The 18,163-nt window shown below is 44.3% G+C and overlaps 2 protein-coding genes across 2 annotated transcripts in view; one reads left to right on the forward strand and one right to left on the reverse strand.

Moving 5' to 3' along the window:
* Positions 1 to 5,903: 5,903 nt before the first annotated feature.
* On the reverse strand, positions 5,904 to 14,024 carry LOC133001638 (vacuolar protein sorting-associated protein 4A). The gene is made up of 11 exons (XM_061071261.1): positions 13,752 to 14,024; positions 12,123 to 12,234; positions 10,846 to 10,990; positions 10,715 to 10,776; positions 10,152 to 10,271; positions 9,607 to 9,763; positions 8,383 to 8,531; positions 8,151 to 8,232; positions 7,814 to 8,033; positions 7,561 to 7,701; positions 5,904 to 7,318 (listed from the first exon to the last, which is right to left on the reverse strand). Exons 1-11 carry the CDS (start codon positions 13,770 to 13,772, stop codon positions 7,217 to 7,219), a joined length of 1,311 nt encoding a protein of 436 aa, XP_060927244.1. The 5' UTR covers positions 13,773 to 14,024; the 3' UTR covers positions 5,904 to 7,216.
* A 461-nt stretch (positions 14,025 to 14,485) lies between these two features.
* rnf214 (ring finger protein 214) overlaps positions 14,486 to 18,163 on the forward strand; it is a 5,087-nt gene continuing 1,409 nt past the window's right edge. The window contains exons 1-4 of the mRNA XM_061071731.1: positions 14,486 to 14,857; positions 16,295 to 16,524; positions 17,696 to 17,829; positions 17,930 to 18,158. Of these exons, the coding sequence (XP_060927714.1) occupies positions 14,668 to 14,857; positions 16,295 to 16,524; positions 17,696 to 17,829; positions 17,930 to 18,158 (783 nt within the window). The 5' untranslated portion in view covers positions 14,486 to 14,667. The remainder of the gene's footprint in view (positions 14,858 to 16,294; positions 16,525 to 17,695; positions 17,830 to 17,929; positions 18,159 to 18,163) is intronic.

Here is an 18,163-nt window from a genome sequence, read left to right on the forward strand (position 1 = left end):
GGTTAACCTTCCATGCGTTCGCTGCTTTCCTGTTTTCTGTCATTGTGGATTTTAAATCTTCGAACACATGAGTCCATAATGAAAGTTCACCAGTAGGTTGTTGGTGGTATTGCCCATGCCCCCCCGAGTGATCACCCTGTGGTGAATGTCCCTTTAGCCTCAATACCAACCCTCACTAATGCTCTGATCTGCCTCGTCCCTCTAATCCCGCTCAGTAATCTGCACCTGGATTAGATCCATTACCTCCGACGGGTCGGGTCCATGTCACCATATGTTCTCCTTCATCCGTCCCAGAGCTCCTCCTAGGGACCAAGAGCCAAACTACAGCTCTAGACATGTGCTAGGTGTCGAGTGGTAACAAACATACACACAAACATACATACACACAAACATACACACACACAAACATACACACAAACATACACACACACAAACATACACACACACAAACATACACACACAAACATACACACACAAACATACAGACACACAAACATACACACACACAAACATACACACACACAAACATATATACACACAAACATACATACACACAAACATACACACACACACACACACAAACATACACACACACAAGCATACACACACACAAACATACACACACACAAACATACATACACACAAACATACACACACACAAACATACATACACACAAACATACACACAAACACACACACACAAACATACATACACACAAACATACACACACACAAACATACATACAAACATACATACACACAAACATACACACACACAAACATACATACACACAAACATACATACACACAAACATACACACACAAACAAGCGATGTTCTCTCTGTGAGAATGAGCGGTTGATATGAAGATGAGCCTGATGTGTGTGTGTGTGTGTGTGTGTGTGTGTGTGTGTGTGTGTGTGTGTGTGTGTGTGTCTGTCTCAGGGTTTCTCTCAGCTGCCCCTTGTGGGTCAGTACAGTCTGAGGAAGCAGTCGTACAACAACCTGAAGAATAAGTTCACCTGGTTGACTGAGGCCGGACACACACTGCTCAACCTGCTGTTCATGTACAACCCACAGCGCAGGTACACACACACACACACACACACACACACACACTTCACTGGATCACATCTCTACAAAACACAACAGATTCAAACACCTTGTCGACACATTCGTTAAAACTCTTTGTCTGATTCTTTCTGTTTTGTTCCTGCTGCAGAGCGACGGCCAAAGACAGTCTGGAGAGTTCTTACTTCAAAGAGAAGCCTCTGCGTGAGTCCAGATGTTTCTCTGGCTCAGTCCCCCCCCGATGATGATGACGTAGTTCCTCAGTCCACACGGGTAAACCTGGGTCTGCTCCTCAGGACGTTTCAGATTCGACACGTTCACACAGATCAGAGCGTGACTGAAGTGTTCAGTAGAACTGTGAACTGCTTATCGGAACAATATAAATATCTTCAATGCTTCTGGATTAGTTCTTAAATCCATATCGCTGCCAATGTCTGTGCTTGAAGGAAACTCGACTTTACAAAATATGCCCGATGTGTTTCTCCACTCGTTTGGACCTGAACATCGGTTCAGTTGGAACCTGGATCTTCGAGGAGAGTTTTCAGAACCATTCATCCGGATCCAGATCTGTTGATTCATGAGAGAAACAGGAAGTGAGAGCAGATCTCAGGTCTGATCGTCACTGACCAGCTTCTGAGGCAAAGTGTCCTCGAAGCCAAGTCGTGAATCTGCTGATTGTTTGTTAAAGGAACAGTTCAACATTCTAGGGAATATGTTTATGTTTTAGGCGGCTATAGTAAGAGGCAGAGCGGTCGTCCTCTCGGTCGGTGGTTCGATCCCCAGTCTGACCCATCTGGTGCTGAACCCTGAATGTGCTGCTAACAGATGCACTGCGTGAATGTGTGTGTGAATGGCAAACTGCAAAGTGCTTTGAGTCATTGTTACGTGTGGCCAGGAGGTGGGGCTCTGTGTGAGAATGTGTGTGTGTTTGTGCCTCTCTCCACCTTTCTCTCTCTCTCCACGCAGCCAGTCCTCAGGTGAGACTCATCACCTCGTCAGCTGGAGCTGACTTAAGGAGGCTGTGAATTTCTTTCTCTCTCTCTATTCTTCCATGCAGGTGAACGGGTGAGGAGACCGAGGCTCCGTTTTCCCCCATGCCAGAAGTCCTTTTGAGCTTTTGTTATGTTGGTAGTTGGTTCGGGGGTTCCCGGTAGTCCTGTTTTCGGATAACCTTTTTCTTTCATTTAGGTAGTGGGTTATTTAGGCAGACTTAGTTCGGGGGTGAACACTGACTTCGACGGCCGATGGCTGGCTCAGTGTTCCCCTCTCTTTTGTTTGTTTTGGCCGGGAACCTCCAACCCTTTTGGTTTGTTGCCTTTCTAAATATTTGTTTGTTTCAACCAATAAACATTTGTTATTATTTAGTGGCAACAGTTGTTTCTGATTCGTTTATTTGATGTGTTCCGGGCCTCACGAGCCATTTCTTATAGGTCCGTAACATATTTGGGGGCTCGTCCGGGATCACATGTTGGGTCTTCAGTGTTTCTGTTGATTCCAACTGTGAGTGCCGTGTCTATTGTGATAGGCCGTGTCTAGTTGATTTTGTGGTGTGACTTGGTCGTCACTGACAGAGTTTGTTGGCTTGGACTTCCTAGTGTGGTTGCCAGTGTTTTTTCGGCCGGCACGTTTGTGCACCATGGTTTTCTTTTTGGTGCTGCTGTGTTTTGCCCTCTTGGGTGGTATTTTTGAGGGAGTAGGTTGGTGAGCGGTCTGTTTTTTTTGTTTTTTTTCCTCTCGCCCTGGTCTGATCAGTGTGGCCAGTCTCGTCATGGCGTTTAGTGCTGAGGAGTTTGTTGCTCATCCGACGATGGAGCAGTTCTGTTCTTGCACTAAAGAGCAGTTAATTTCTCTGGCCAGTTTTCTTAAAGTTACGGTGACTAAGCAGATGAAGAAGCAGGCTATAAAAACTGAGCTGCTGTCGGTGTTGTATAAAGAGGGTCTTTTGAGTGAAGCGGTCATGAAGGGGGTGGAGTCACGGTCAGATGTGGATGAAGCGGCTCGTCTCAGGGGATTGGAGCTGCAGATTGAGTTGCGCCGTCTGGATCTGAGGGAGAAGGAGCTGTTGGGTGAACTGGAGGTGCGGAAGCTGGAGGAAGAGACAAAGAGGCAGGTGCATCTGAAGGAGCTGGAGTTACAGCATGCACCTCCTTCTCCTCCCCCTCCTGCCGCCAGTGGTTTTGATATAGGTAGATGCATCCGTTTCGTTCCGTCTTTTAATGATAAAGATGTTGACAAATATTTCACCCTGTTTGAACGTGTAGCTGAGACCCTGGAGTGGCCTAGGCAGTTTTGGCCGTTGCTTTTACAATGTGTGTTCACGGGAAAGGCCCAGGATGCCTACGCGTCTTTGGAGTCTGGTATGAGCCTGAATTATGATCATGTCAAAGAGGCGGTGCTGAGGGCCTACGAGTTAGTGCCCGAGGCATATCGCCAGAGGTACCGTCGTCTCAAGAAGTCGTATGAGAAGACATACATGGAGTTTGGTCATGAGAAGGGAGTGTTATTTGATCGTTGGTGTCGCTCTATGAAGGTTTCTGATTTCGCTGGCTTGCGTGAGTTGATGTTGCTGGAAGACTTTAAGAATTGTTTGCCTGAACGAATTGTGACACACATTAACGACCGTAACGTGCTAGAAATTTCTAGGGCTGCGGTACTTGCTGATGAATACGTTTTGACTCATAGGGACAGTTATGATAAGCCACAGTCCTCCCTGGGTCGCAGCTTCTCTGCGCCCAGGCCCCCTGTGACGCGTAGGGAGAGTGGAGGGGGTAAGGAGAGTGACAGGGTTTGTTCCTTTTGCAAGAAGCGTGGCCATACAGTTAATTACTGTTTTGCTTTGAACAAAAGGGACAAGCCTCCTAAAGCTGTTAATTTGTTAAAAACCGAAAGCTCATTGAGTCAGTCTCCTAGTGCTCCCAGTTCATCTCTCTCACGCTCTCATCCTGGGCAGTCTCCGGAGCTTGATGGTGTGTTTTTGCCTTTCGTCATGAAGGGGGCGGTCTCGCTGACTGCGGGAGGCCCGAAAGTCCCTGTCGTTATTCTGAGGGACAGTGCAGCCTCTCAGTCGGTCATTTTGAGTGGAGTGTTGCCTCTGTCTGAGAAATCTTCAACCGACTCGGCTGCGTTAGTCCGTGGGTTTGGGATGCAGTTTGTGGGGATTCCTTTGCACACCATTCACCTGGACTCGGAGTTGGTTACGGGGCCTGTTATTGTCGGTGTCAGTGATGAGTTTCCTGTCGGGGGGGTGTCTTTCATCCTGGGGAACGATTTAGCGGGGGGGAAGGTCCTGCTTAATCCTGAAGTAACAGCTGTTCCCCGGTCTGGGTGTTCAGATGAGTTGGTGAGAAAGTTCCCAGGGGTGTTTTCTGTCTGCGCCATTACCCGTGCCATGGCAGCAAAGCAACGTCAGCTGCAGCCTGAGTCCGGTGATGAGGAAGTAGAATTGAGTGACAGTTTTATGGCTGGGGACGGTTCGTCAGTGTTACCAGCCCTTCCCTCCCCAGACCCGGTTTCTCTTCCTTCCCCAGACCCGGTTTCTCTTCCCTCCCCAGGCCCGGTTCCTTTTCCCCCGCCATCTCCCCTTTCTATATTGGACAGTTCAGATGTTAAATTGTCCATGTCACGTGAACAGCTTATTATCGAACAGCAGCGTGATCCCACGCTGGTTTCTCTTTTTGCGGCTGTGGGTTTGAATGATGATGATGGGGGTGGGTCTCCCAGGTATTTCTTGAAGGACGGGGTGCTGATGCGTGCGTGGCTGCCACCACGTTTGGGTTTTCAAGAGGATTGGGGGGTTGTGAAGCAAGTTGTAGTTCCACAGCTGTTTCGACCAGAAGTTTTGAAGCTGGCCCATGATAATCCTCTGGCTGGCCATCTTGGGGTAAATAAGACATATGATAGAGTGTTGTGTTGTTTTTTTTGGCCGGGTCTTAAAGCCGATGTGCGTCAGCACTGTAGGACCTGCCATGTCTGTCAACTCTCTGGTAAGCCCAATCAAACCATTCCCCCGTTTCCACTCTATCCGATTCCTGTTGTAGGGGAGCCTTTCGAACGTGTTATCGTAGACTGTGTAGGGCCTCTTCCCCGTACAAAGGCGGGTCATCAGTTTCTCCTGACCATTATGTGCGTTAACACTCGTTTTCCTGAGGCTATTCCTCTGCGGAGGATCACCGCCCCTGCAGTCATTAAAGCGTTGACTAAGTTTTTTTCCTTGTTTGGTTTGCCACGGGTGGTGCAGACGGACCAGGGGTCGAATTTTATGTCTAAGGTTTTTGCACAGGTGGTGAAACAGCTTGACATTTCTCATTACAACAGTCATCAACACGAGAAAAGATCTTTATAAACCATTTACCATTTATTCTGTTTGAGGAGGATGTGTTCAGGGACATCGTGGAGCTGTAGGACATCTGAGTTCTATCAGTTCACCTGATACCTAACACAGTGGGCAGCTGTGAGTTCAGGTGTGAATGGACCCAAGACGTGTTGAGGACACATCTGCTGATGTAAAATACTTTTACTTCATTTCTGGATAGTGACAGGAAGTGAAGCATCTTTGTTTACAGTCTTTGTGTTGAACTTTTCCTTTAAGAGCCTCAAGCTTAAAGCCTCAAACCGTAATTTACTGTAAATAAACTGTGGCCTCGTCAGTAGAATCACTCGTGTTCAGACTCCTGTCTGCGAGCGGGTAAAGAGCATGTGACTCTGATCATGTGACACTGATCATGTGACTCTGATCATGTGACTCTGATCATGTGACTGTTCGAGACTCTAAACGTGTTCAAACCATAAACATGAGAAAAATGTCAAACCAGCAACTCTGTTTTTTTTCTCCATTTGAAATGTCAGTTTTTATTAATCAGGGTAAGTTGGTTGTCGTGGTTACATGGAGGCAAGGACGTCCCTGTACAGGAAGTTTGAGAACCGAACCCCCCCCCGACCACCACAAACACACAAACCTCCACAAACACACAAGCACCACAAGTGCTGCTGCTGCGTGATCATGATGTGACAGTTGGATGTAAAAGAACCGTGTGTGTGTGTGTGTGTGTGTGTGTGTGTGTCCCAAAAGAACAAGCAGACTTTCAGTCAAGCTCCATGAAACAAGTGTAAACAAACTGAATCTATGAGTCTAGTCACAAGTGGAATAAATAATGTTTAACGTCCGTCAGAACTAAGACTGAAGCGTCAATGCAGCAAAAGAAAAGGGCTCATGTTCACACAAAGAGGATTCTGGGAAACGGAGTTCATCTGAGCAGTAAACTCCATCTCAGCTCTTGTTCTATTTAGCAGCTGTTCTGGAGCTTTTTAATGAAGATGATCAACTTCTCTGAGAACTTTGACTTTTAACTCCTTACATTTTGGAGCAGATTCAGGAGGATTCAGGATCTAGTTTTTCCATTTTCCTAAACATTACAAGATTGGGCTTTTTTCTCAGTTTCTTAAGAACACTTTAAATAAAAAGGTAAATTATAATCAACAATTCCAAATCTGCGGCTGGTGAAGAGGCTGTGATTTGATGTAAAGGTGGAGGACAGCTGCTGAATGGACACAGACGTGAGACATTCATCTCGAGAGAAACCACAGGATTCTTTTTCCAGTTTTCTGGATTGAGGGAAAACGATGTTAATACTGAACCAAACAGCTCTCGAGCCATCGAGGGACACGGAGGCAGCGACAAGCCGTTAATTTAACACTTCAAATAATAAAATAACAGGGCTCTTCACATATAGACATTTACATTAAGACACACAATAAAAACACTTCTTCAGAACTTCTTCTGTTTCTTCTTCAAACGTCGTCGTCCTTCAAAGTGCACGATGGCTCAATGTTCAGTCCTTCAGTCAGAGAGTGAAGCGGCTCAGAGAGGGACCAACTCCCCGGGTCAGGACTCAGGTTTACTGCAGGTTAGAGGGAAAGTTCTTCTGATGCACTGAAGCAGATTATCAACTCACAACAAGGTTTTTTTTATTCTTGCTTTTGGTCGACGTCCTCCAGGGATTTAAGTATAAATAAAATAAATAATACGAGACTCGTATCTGTTAAATCCATGAGAGGCCGTGAACCGAGCTGAAGATCTACAGGATGGTGGGGGGGGGGGGTGTTGACCCTTCTGGTGGACTCCAGTGATGTGGGAGGAGCTTCGTCTCTCAGCCCTCCATCCCAAAGTCGTCTGTGAACTTCTGGACCTTGAACAGGTCTTCAGAGTTGACGGTGGGACGGGTGGTGGACAGAGAGCGCAGCATGTCCGACTGCAGAGGACACAGAGGACACAGAGGACAGAGGACACAGAGGACAGAGGACACAGAGGACAGAGGACACAGAGGACAGAGGACACAGAGACGTTCATCAGGTTTTCATCAGAGATCATCGAACAACACAAACACGTAGAGGAAGTGGGACGGCCCTTCAGGAAGACTGTTCTTAGAGGAGCAGTTTAGTTCAGTTCCATCACTGTTTTGCTTATTGTTAATGAATCTCCTGAACATCTCACCATGCAGACTATGGGCTCCAGCAGTTTGTCACTCGGCACCTCCATCCAGGTCATCTCTATGGCTGCAGGGTCGCCAGGGGAACAAGGGGTCAGGAGGTCGTCCACCATGATCTGGTTGTTGCTTCTTGACGGACCTCCAACCTGCAGGAGACACAAGAAGGAAATAAATCACAACATTTACGTGAAATGTACAAGAACACCCACGATGAGGATTTGACCTCTTCTCTTTCTCTCTGGTTTCTGATGACGTCACCTTTTTGAAGTGCGTGGCCGACTGGACCTTCCTGACCGGCTGCATGAGCGCGTCCCGGACGATGACGCTGATGTCGGCTCCAGAGTATCCGTGTGTCTTGTGGGCGAGCTGCCGCAGGTCGGCCTCACTCAGGCTGCGTGGCGTGTTGCCCAGATGGAGACGGAACATCTGAGCCCGAGCCGGCTCCTCCGGCAGAGGGATGTAGATACGCTTCTCAAACCTGCCACAGGACAGCACAGACGTTTTAGTCATTATGATAATAATGTGATAATAACAAGTATCCCGATGACCCCTGGAAAACAAGGTGGACACGAGGTGAATCATAGTGACCTCTGACCTTCTGCGAATGGCAGCGTCTAGGACCCAGGGGATGTTGGTGGCTCCCAACACCAAGATGCCGTCGTTGTTGTTTCCCACTCCTACAGAACCAGAGAGCTTCGGTCAACAGGAGGAAACTGCTTCACAGGTTTCTGTATCACAGCGTTTGATTCCAATATATTGTACTATTTGATTCTCTATATTCTTCTTCACTGTAGGTCAGTCTGATGGTCTGATCACCATGAGCTCACCCTGCATCTGCACCAGGAACTCGGTCTTGATGCGGCGGGCGGCCTCGCTCTCGTTCTCGTTCCTGGAGCCGCACAGCGAGTCCACCTCGTCGATGAAGATGATGGAGGGTTTGTGCTGGCGAGCCAAGTCAAACAGGTTCTTCACCAGCCTGCGAGACAGAGAGAGGGAGGACAGAGTGAGACGGAGAGACAGGAGACAACAGTCCACAGGGATGAAGAGTCAGAGAGTAACAATGAAACGCTCGTCTTGAACAAGCCACAGCAGAGAGTGACCTGCTGAGATCAACCTCTACAGAACTCTACCAGCCCTGTGTACCTGTACAACACTCCGCTCCATATACACTTACTTCACATCATATGTGTTCATATAAACCATATTGATATTATATATCATTTTATACAATAATATTGTCTTTTGCACACTCTGTCTACATATTCTTAGACTCATAGTATATTATATTACCTATTGTATAGTCAAATACTTATATTCATATTCATACCTCTACTATATATCATATCATACTCTCTGTATATTCTTGTTTACATAAGTCTATATACACATATTTATACATGTGTACATGTTATAATTACTATTTTTAAAGCACCATTATTATTATATATACTGTTGCTGCCATTACCATATACTGCTTTTATATTGGTATAATTACTATCATATATAAATATATATTATGTTATATTATATACTATATATACTGTACTATTTTTATATACTGTCTAACAATAACATTACCATCATATCATCAGTACTATTACCATCATCTTGCCACTGCACCTTATCTACCTATTTATCTTGTGTTTCTGTTTTTTATTCTTTCTACCTCAATATTTTTAATTTTATTCTATTGTATTTTATTGTATTCAAATATACCGGCTGCTATGACAACTTAATTTCCCTTCTAATCTATCTATCTATCTATCTATCTATCTATCTATCTATCTATCTATCTATCTATCTATCTATCTATCTATCTATCTATCTATCTATCTATCTATCTATCTATCTATCTATCTATCTATCTATCTATCTATCTATCTATCTATCTATCTATCTATCAGCCGTGCTCTCCAGTTCTACAAGCCCCTGAAGCCTCCTCTGCTTAAGTGAAACACTCGTGGGACGTAGCGTCCAGTAGAAGCTTCATCGATCAAAGGAACCCACACTCTCTCTCTTTATAACACAGAGCACATGAGGAGACCACCTACTTCTCACTCTCTCCCAGCCACTTGGACATGAGGTCTGAGGAGGAGACGGAGAAGAAGGTGGAGTTGTTGGCCTCTGTGGCCACGGCCTTGGCCAGGTAGGACTTCCCGGTCCCCGGGGGTCCGAACAGCAGGATGCCCCTCCATGGAGTCCGCTTGCCTGAGGACAGACACACACACCAGAGAGAAACTGTTTAATTCAGTCATATAAACTACTAAAGTGATGAGGAAAGCTTTATTTAGAGCGATACAATAATCTGGAAATGGAGGAAAAGTGAAAAATTGCAATCAAAAACAATAATAATTTAAGCGACAAAGGAAAGTATTTATAATTCTGAAATCTAAAATCAGAGACTGTCATTTCTGAACTCTCTGTCACATTTATATAACTGGCTTTTGTTTCACTATGAAATAACTTTATAGAAACAGCACAGTCATGGCTGGAAGTAGAGACAACTTTAAAATGTGCCGTGGAACAGTTATAATGTCATTAAACATTAATAAGTAAAAAAAATCTCAGCTGATCACAAGTGTTGAGATGATCCGACCTGTGAAGAGATGTGGGAACTTGATGGGCAGGATGACGGCTTCCTTCAGAGCTTCCTTGGCTCCCTCCAGTCCGGCCACATCGCTCCACCGGACGTTGGGCTTCTCCATCACGATGGCACCTGCACACGATGAAGCTCTCAACAACCTTCAAACACCAAACACCTGACAGGAACTCAGAACCTCCCTGAATCCTAACACCGGGACTACTGATCAAAATAGGTTTTTCCAGGGCAGTGACTCTACATTATAGTAAAAGGCTTAGAGGTTCCAAGTTTGCGATGTCCAGATACGTCAGAACACGAGCGCAGATGAGAGGCATTTGGAACTCGGACTGAAATAGTGCTAAGTTAAAGTCGGGGCAGAGGGCAGAGGGATCCAAACTGCTTGGAGACGTCTTCCAGGATCCAAACACGAGGACACAACACATTCAAAAGTTCATTCCTCTGCCGACAGCCTCCTTATGAAACCACAGGTAGAGTCAGCAAGTATTAACAAACACAAACTGATCACACAGAAAACAACATCATGACTTTCACAGCCACGAGGGATGAGGTCCACTCACCCATGAGTTGCTCCTGCAGCTTCTTCTTCTCGGGGTTTTCTCCCTCGCTGTCACTGTCGCTCCTACGATACCAACACACAGGAATCAGAACCTGAAGACAACGCTACACAACGAGTCTGAAGACGACCTACTTGTCATTGCTCTGCGCCTCCTTCACGGGCTTCTTGCCCTGCTTGTCTTTGTTCTTCAGGTAGTCCTTGAGCTTCTCCGCCCGGTCCAGGTACTGAAGGCACTTGGCTCGGATGCTTTCCTTCGCCTTGTCGCTGTGGGCCTCATCTGAGGGTCAAACACCACACTTGAATAAAAACAACCAATGTTAGTGTTATAGACATTTTTATGGTTTAGGTCTATTGCAGAGTGTTGTTTTAGGATTTTGAATTCAGTATGAATTGTCTTATTGCTGGGCCGCTCTGACACAGGATGACAGCACACAGACCAGGTGAGGAAGAGGATCTAAATCCACCACATGTGTGTGTGTGTGTTTAATACTGAATCCTCATTTCTCTACTGCAGAGGATCCAAGGCCGAGTTAGGAAGGGAGCGAGACGAGAGATGGATGAAGGCAACATCTCTCTGCTGCTTCCAGAGCGGCACTGAACTCCTAATAATCTCCTGACATATATATATTATATTATATATAACACTCTGTTACACATTGCATATTGCAATTTGACACTGTTCACTGTTTTGCTTTTTGCATTGGGCATTGTGCATTTCACCTTTTACTTCACTTTTTATAGCTTTTATCTTTTATATATTTTTATATAGATATGTTTATGTCTAAATAAATGCTACCTTGTATAAATATTAGAAAAAGTGAGTAAATAAGAAGTAAATAGTGAGTAAATTTATATTGTTTTTTTTTATTTTTACTATTGTTTCTCTTATGTGTGGTGTATTTATTGTGTTTTTATGTTTCTATGTTCATTGTATGCACCAATAACCAAAGCAAATTCCAGGTAGGTGTAAACCTACTTGGCAATAAATACCTTCTGATTTCTGATTCTGATTCTGATATCTGGAGGAGCTGGACGTGAAAATACAAATGTCTCAGAGGGGGAAGTTTCTAACTAACAACAGATACAAAACTGAGATAAAAAAAGAAAGAATACAAATATCGTGTTGCTCCACCTCTGCTGAACGCTCGGGAGACGTGTGTGTTGTTGTGTTGACGTGTCTGACCAGAGATTCTCCTGCTGTGTTAATAATGTGTAAAACTCCAAAGAAAAGTCTGGACGTAATCGTGTGGACATTCTCTGGAATTCACATCTGGAATGTTTCTGGAGAGTGAGACTTGTCCAATAGAGACACTGCACATACAGACCAGAGGTGTGTGTGTCCTCTGTGACATGTGGAGGTAAGGATTCTCCTGTTTGAAAGGGGGGGGGGGGGGGGGTGTAGTGCTCACACTTGATGGCGTGCAGGAAGTACTCCACGGCGTGCTGGTACAGGTGCAGCGCCTCGTCATAGTTCTTGGCCTTGTCTTCTTCTGTGGCTTTGGTCACAAGATCGATCGCTTTCTGCAGCAGGGAACCACAGGGGGGGGGCGGAGACAAGGTGGAGGGGGGGCGGAGACAATGTGGAGTGTGGTCGGAGACAAGGTGGAGGGGGGTGGAGACAATGTGGAGGGGGCGGAGACAAGGTGGGGGGTGGGGGCGGAGATAATGTGGAGTGTGGGCGGAGACAAGGTGGAGACAATGTGGAGGGGGCGGAGACACGGTGGAGGGTGGGTGGAGACAAGGTGGAGGGTGGGTGGAGACAAGGTGGAGGGTGGGCGGAGACAAGGTGGAGGGTGGGTGGAGACAAGGTGGAGGGTGGGCGGAGACAAGGTGGAGGGTGGGTGGAGACAAGGTGGAGGGTGGGCGGAGACAATGTGGAGGGGGCGGAGACAAGGTGGAGGGTGGGTGGAGACAAGGTGGAGGGGGCGGAGACAATGTGGAGGGGGCGGAGACAAGGTGGAGGGTGGGTGGAGACAAGGTGGAGGGTGGGTGGAGACAAGGTGGAGGGGGGGCGGAGACAAGGTGGAGGGTGGGTGGAGACAAGGTGGAGGGTGGGCGGAGACAAGGTGGAGGGCGGGTGGAGACAGACAGACAGACAGGAAGGTGGAGGTCACGTGTTAGCTTCAACCAAAACAAAGCAGCGGTCACGTGGGTCCGGTTGGAGTCGCTGCTTCTTCAGACACGTTTGTTAAAGTAATGACTCGTCAAAAAAAACGTTCCATAACTCTTGGTTGTGTTCGTGTTATTCAAATACTTATATTTATACCTCTACTATATATCATATATTATATCATACTCTCTGTAAATTCTTTGTATACATAAGTCTATATACACATATTTATACATGTGTAAATGTTATAATTATTATTATGATATTACTATTACTATTATTATTATATATACTGTTGCTGCCATTATTACTATATACTGCTATTATATTGGTATAATTACTATCATATATAAATATATATTATGTTATATTATATACTATATATACTGTACTATTTTTATATATTGTCTAACAATAACATTACCATCATATCATCAGTACTATTACCATCATCTTGCCACTGCACCTTATCTACCTATTTATCTTGTGTTTCTGTTTTTTATTCTTTCTACCTCAATATTTTTTATTTTATTCTATTGTATTGTATTTTATTGTATTGAAATATACCGGCTGCTATGACGACTTAATTTCCCTTTGGGGATGAATAAAGTAATCTATCTATCTATCTATCTATCTATCTATCTATCTATCTATCTATCTATCTATCTATCTATCTATCTATCTATCTATCTATCTATCTAAGCCGCAGCTAACATGCTAACATGCTAACAGGCTAACACCGTTATAAACATCCTGCAGCAGCAAGTGAGCTAACTCACTTCCTGCAGTATAACGTCAATGTGTCGTTAGCACGTCCGTGTGATGCTAATGCTAGTTTCAATAAGAAGGAAACACTGTAGTGAAAGAAACTGCTTTGCTAACAATGCTACCGGTGTAGCATGCTAACACCTAGCCAGCTAGCACGGACCTGCAGTGTGGACGTTGTCATTTCATCTCCCAGTTCTGCGGAGTCCAGATGTGTGTCCTCCGGATGTGTGTCCTCCAGATGTGTGTCCTCCGGATGTGTGTCCTCCAGATGTGTGTCCTCCAGATGTGTGTCCTCCAGATGTGGATGAAGAGACGCTCTGTTAACAGCTCCGTGTTGTTGACATGACAACACAGCGGCTAACGATGCTAACGATGCTAGGTAGCTAAAGAGAGACAGCTCTGCATCGACCGGACAAAAACACTGCGCCTAACAGGAAGCTTACTGCTGCCAAGCTAACATCCGGTGTGTATTTCCAAAATAAGAGACCCGATGTAAATACATTTAATTATTTATTAATGCATTTCAATATTTAATTATTGTGTCCTTTTCATTTTGTTCCAAAACTAAATGAAAGTAAGAAAAACACTTAATTATTCGGATGAAAACAAGGCTCAGTAAATTAAAGATTTACATTCATGTGCAGGAGATAAAACTTTTATTATAACAACTGTAATCATCGTTTTATTCTTAAATAGTCATGTGAAAATTCACCATGATTCTCTCTGTATTTTAAATAATATGTAGCCTTGTTATTATTCTTATTTTTGATTGTTCTGATTTCAGTTGCGGTGGTTTGTGTCTTTTTATTGGTACATCCGGTACATCCTCAAACGGACGATCTTTGAGGCGGAACCCCCTGGACAGATGACGCGTTTCAGTCGGATCCAGTTCAGCGACGCACCAACACTTCTGCACAGGGCGGAAGCCGCAGCAGCGACAGTGAGCTGAATAAAGTTAGTTTTTATTTGTCATAAGTTTTCTTAGAGACTCAGTGAGAATCCGAAGCGGCGCAGGACACGGAACGGGATCCAAACTTCAAGTGGCACCTTTGTGTCTCTGCTAGCATCTTGTTAGCATGGATGCTAGCATGGATGTTAGCGGGGAATCGGTGAGAATGAACCCGGGAGAAGAGGTCCAGCTCCGGGCACAGGAGGAGGAGGAAGATGGGGAGTGGGAGGAGCTGGATGACGAGGAGCTGGAGGAGCTGGAGGATCTGAAGGATCGTGAGGAGTTCATGAAGGAGCTAGCGAACATCTCGGTGAAACGTAAAAACCACAAGTTCACTCAATTCATTAGGAAGATCTGGCTAATGCTAATGCTGATGCTAATGCTAACTGAGCTGACACCAAACTTCTGCAGTTTGACATCATGTGTGGAAATGATGAGTTCAACCGGAACTCAAACCGTCATCATCTCGTAGCAGCCCAAGTATATAAAAAGGTTATTGACTATATATATATATTGATAGTCAATATATAGTCAATTATATATATATGTCTATATATATATATATATATAATATATAATATATATATATAACTGCATATTGACTCTATATATTGATAGTAGTAGTATATAGTAGTATTATATATTATTCAATAACCTTTTATTCGTAGACGCAAACATTCTTGTATTAACCCGATACAGACAATTAGAAACTTACATGTAAACACTATTTTCCGATGAACCATGAATGAGGTCAATCTCATAATGTCGACATGTTTACATTGTGATTGCAGCAGAACATCGTAGAAGTTTCTCGGGACTTTGCGACATACGACAGCTACAACAGCACGTAAACAAGATGTGACAATAAGAGTCGTAGCTTTTGTGAAACTAGCAAAGACAAACCCTGAACGGTGAAAGACGAAACCATCGTTCATTAAATTATAGATAGATAGATAGATAGATTACTTTATTCATCCCCGAAGGGAAATTAAGACGTCATACCAGCCAGTATATTTGAATACAATAAAATACAATAAAAAATATTGAGGTAGAAAGAATAAAAACAGAAACACAAGATAAATAGGTAGATAAGGTGCAGTGGCAAGATGATGGTAATAGTACTGATGATATGATGGTAATGTTATTGTTAGACAGTATATAAAAATAGTACAGTATATATAGTATATAATATAACATAATATATATTTATATATGATAGTAATTATACCAATATAATAGCAGTATATAGTAATAATGGCAGCAACAGTATATATAATAATAATAATAGTAGTAATATAATAATAATAATTATAATTATAACATGTACACAGGTATAAATATGTGTATATAGACTTATATATACAAAGAATATACAAAGAGTATGATATAATATATGATATATAGTAGAGGTATAAATATAAGTATTTGACTATACAATAGATAATATAATATACTATGAGTGTAGGAATATGTAGACAGAGTGTGCAAAAGACAATATTATTGTATAAAATGATATATAAAATCAATATGGTTTATATGAACACATATCACATATGATGTGAAGTAAGTGTACATGGAGCGGAGTGTGGTACAGGTCCACAGTGACAGTATTTCAGGTTGCGGTTTTAAAACTGACAGAGTAGCGACCGGATCTTGATCACCCCCCAGTGGTTGGTAGAAATGTTGGTCGTAAACCCCGCCTCCTTTAAATTAGCAGACGGGACATGATTAAAACTGAAACGTTCCCCCCCCAGACGTGCTGAGGAGGGTTCAGGCCGTGCAGACGGACGCCACCACAGGAGAGTCGGGCGTCAACACGGAGCCCGACTGGGAGAGGCAGGTGTCGGCCATGTTGGATTACAGCGTCAGCCTGTCGGAGGAGTACGGCGGTCTGAAGAGGAAGCAGGGCGAGGAGGAGGCGGAGCAAGACAAACACAAACAACAACTGCAGAAGAAGAAGGAGGAGGCGGCACGGCAGCACCAGGTCAGACCGACGCTCACGCATAACAAGTCGTTTCATATTTCTATAAGTATAAAGATACTTTGCAACTAACGACTATTCTGATCGTCGATTAGTCACCGATTATTGAAACGATTAATCGACTAATCGGATTATGAATGACACAAATTCTCAATTGCTCTTATTTAGCAAACAGCTTTAAATTTAGCTTGAGGTTGTTCGAGGCAAGTGATGACTGAAAATAAAGGCAATAAAGATCGATACTTCATTCAAAAAAAATTTATTTTAATAAACGTTGCTGCATATAAGGGTACTGTTGACACAAAAGCAAAGAAATCAAGTTTTTGTCCATTTAAAAGCAAGGACAGGCAAAGTGCTAATACAAAATTTTAAATTTAAGTTTCCCTTTTTCATGTCAACCAAGAACAGGCCAAGTGCTGATACTAAAAATAAATTAAAAATCAAGTATCCATTTTTCGTGTTAACAAAAATGACAGGGAAAATAACAGCAATAAAAACATCAACAAACCAAACTACAGTCTTCTTCGGACTAAATAAGTGTGATTAAAAAAAGACGTTTGTCAGGCAGTAGGATTACATAACGCTTTCAAACTCGTTAATAATAAGTTTAAACCATATTTTTGTAATGGATGCTAGAATCCTGCACACAGGTATATACGTTTATATATAACATCTGACGTAGGCGAGTCCGCATCGTCTCCGTTACGATGTCACACGTGACTCCTCCTCCTCACATGCACGTGTCCTGCTTCCATGGAGAGCAGGTGCTGTACAGATACTGCAGGTAGTTTATTTCGGGCTGTTACGGGTGAAGTTCTCTGGAACTTTTTACTTTCTGGTGCGCGACGCTGCTGCAGCGGAGGACGCCATCGGACCGTGTTTTGACGCTATTGCACATGCGTGACTTTCAGAGATAGGAAGAAAGCGAGATGGCTCACTCCTCAGCTGCTTTCATCAGCACCTCCGGTAAAACGACGTTTAGTTCAACTGCACGGCACGAAAAACACGTGTTATGACGTAACCAACAAATCATCGACGAGTCAATTTGTTGGCGACTATTCTTGTCATCGATTTTTGTCGACGACATTCGACTAATCGTTGCACCCCTAGTTTGAAGTGTGCAGGCTCCAGTGTGTGTCTGGATTGTGTTTCACCATCACACTGTGTGTTTCAGGCTGTGATGGACAAACTGGAGTCAGTGCGAGTCAAACTGCAGCTGAACAACTCCAAGGCCATCAGGAAGAACTTCTTATCCAAAAAACAAGAGATGACGTCAGAGAAGGACCGAGCGGAGGAGGAGAAGAAGAGGTAGAAACCTCTGATACTGTGTCTCTGTTCTGCTGAGTCATCTGTGGAACGACCAGGAGACAAACCCCCTGACCTTCACCACGTCTCTCCTCTGGACCAGGTTGGCCAACGAGCTGCAGGAGAGCGAGCGGAAGCTGGCTGCGCTCACAGAGGAGCAGGAGGAGGAGCAGAGGAGGTGGCAGGAGGAGCTGGAGGAGCTGAGGCAGGAGATGGAGCGCGTGAGGACGGAGGCGCAGGAGGCGGAGCTACAGGCCCTAAAGGACGAGAAAGCCGCCGTGGAGAAGCAGAGGGACGCCGCCATAACTCACATCGACGTCTGGCTGAAGGAGGTACA

Source organism: Limanda limanda, chromosome 5, assembly GCF_963576545.1.
Source record: "Limanda limanda chromosome 5, fLimLim1.1, whole genome shotgun sequence".
In the NCBI taxonomy this organism is placed as follows: Eukaryota; Metazoa; Chordata; class Actinopteri; order Pleuronectiformes; family Pleuronectidae; genus Limanda; species Limanda limanda.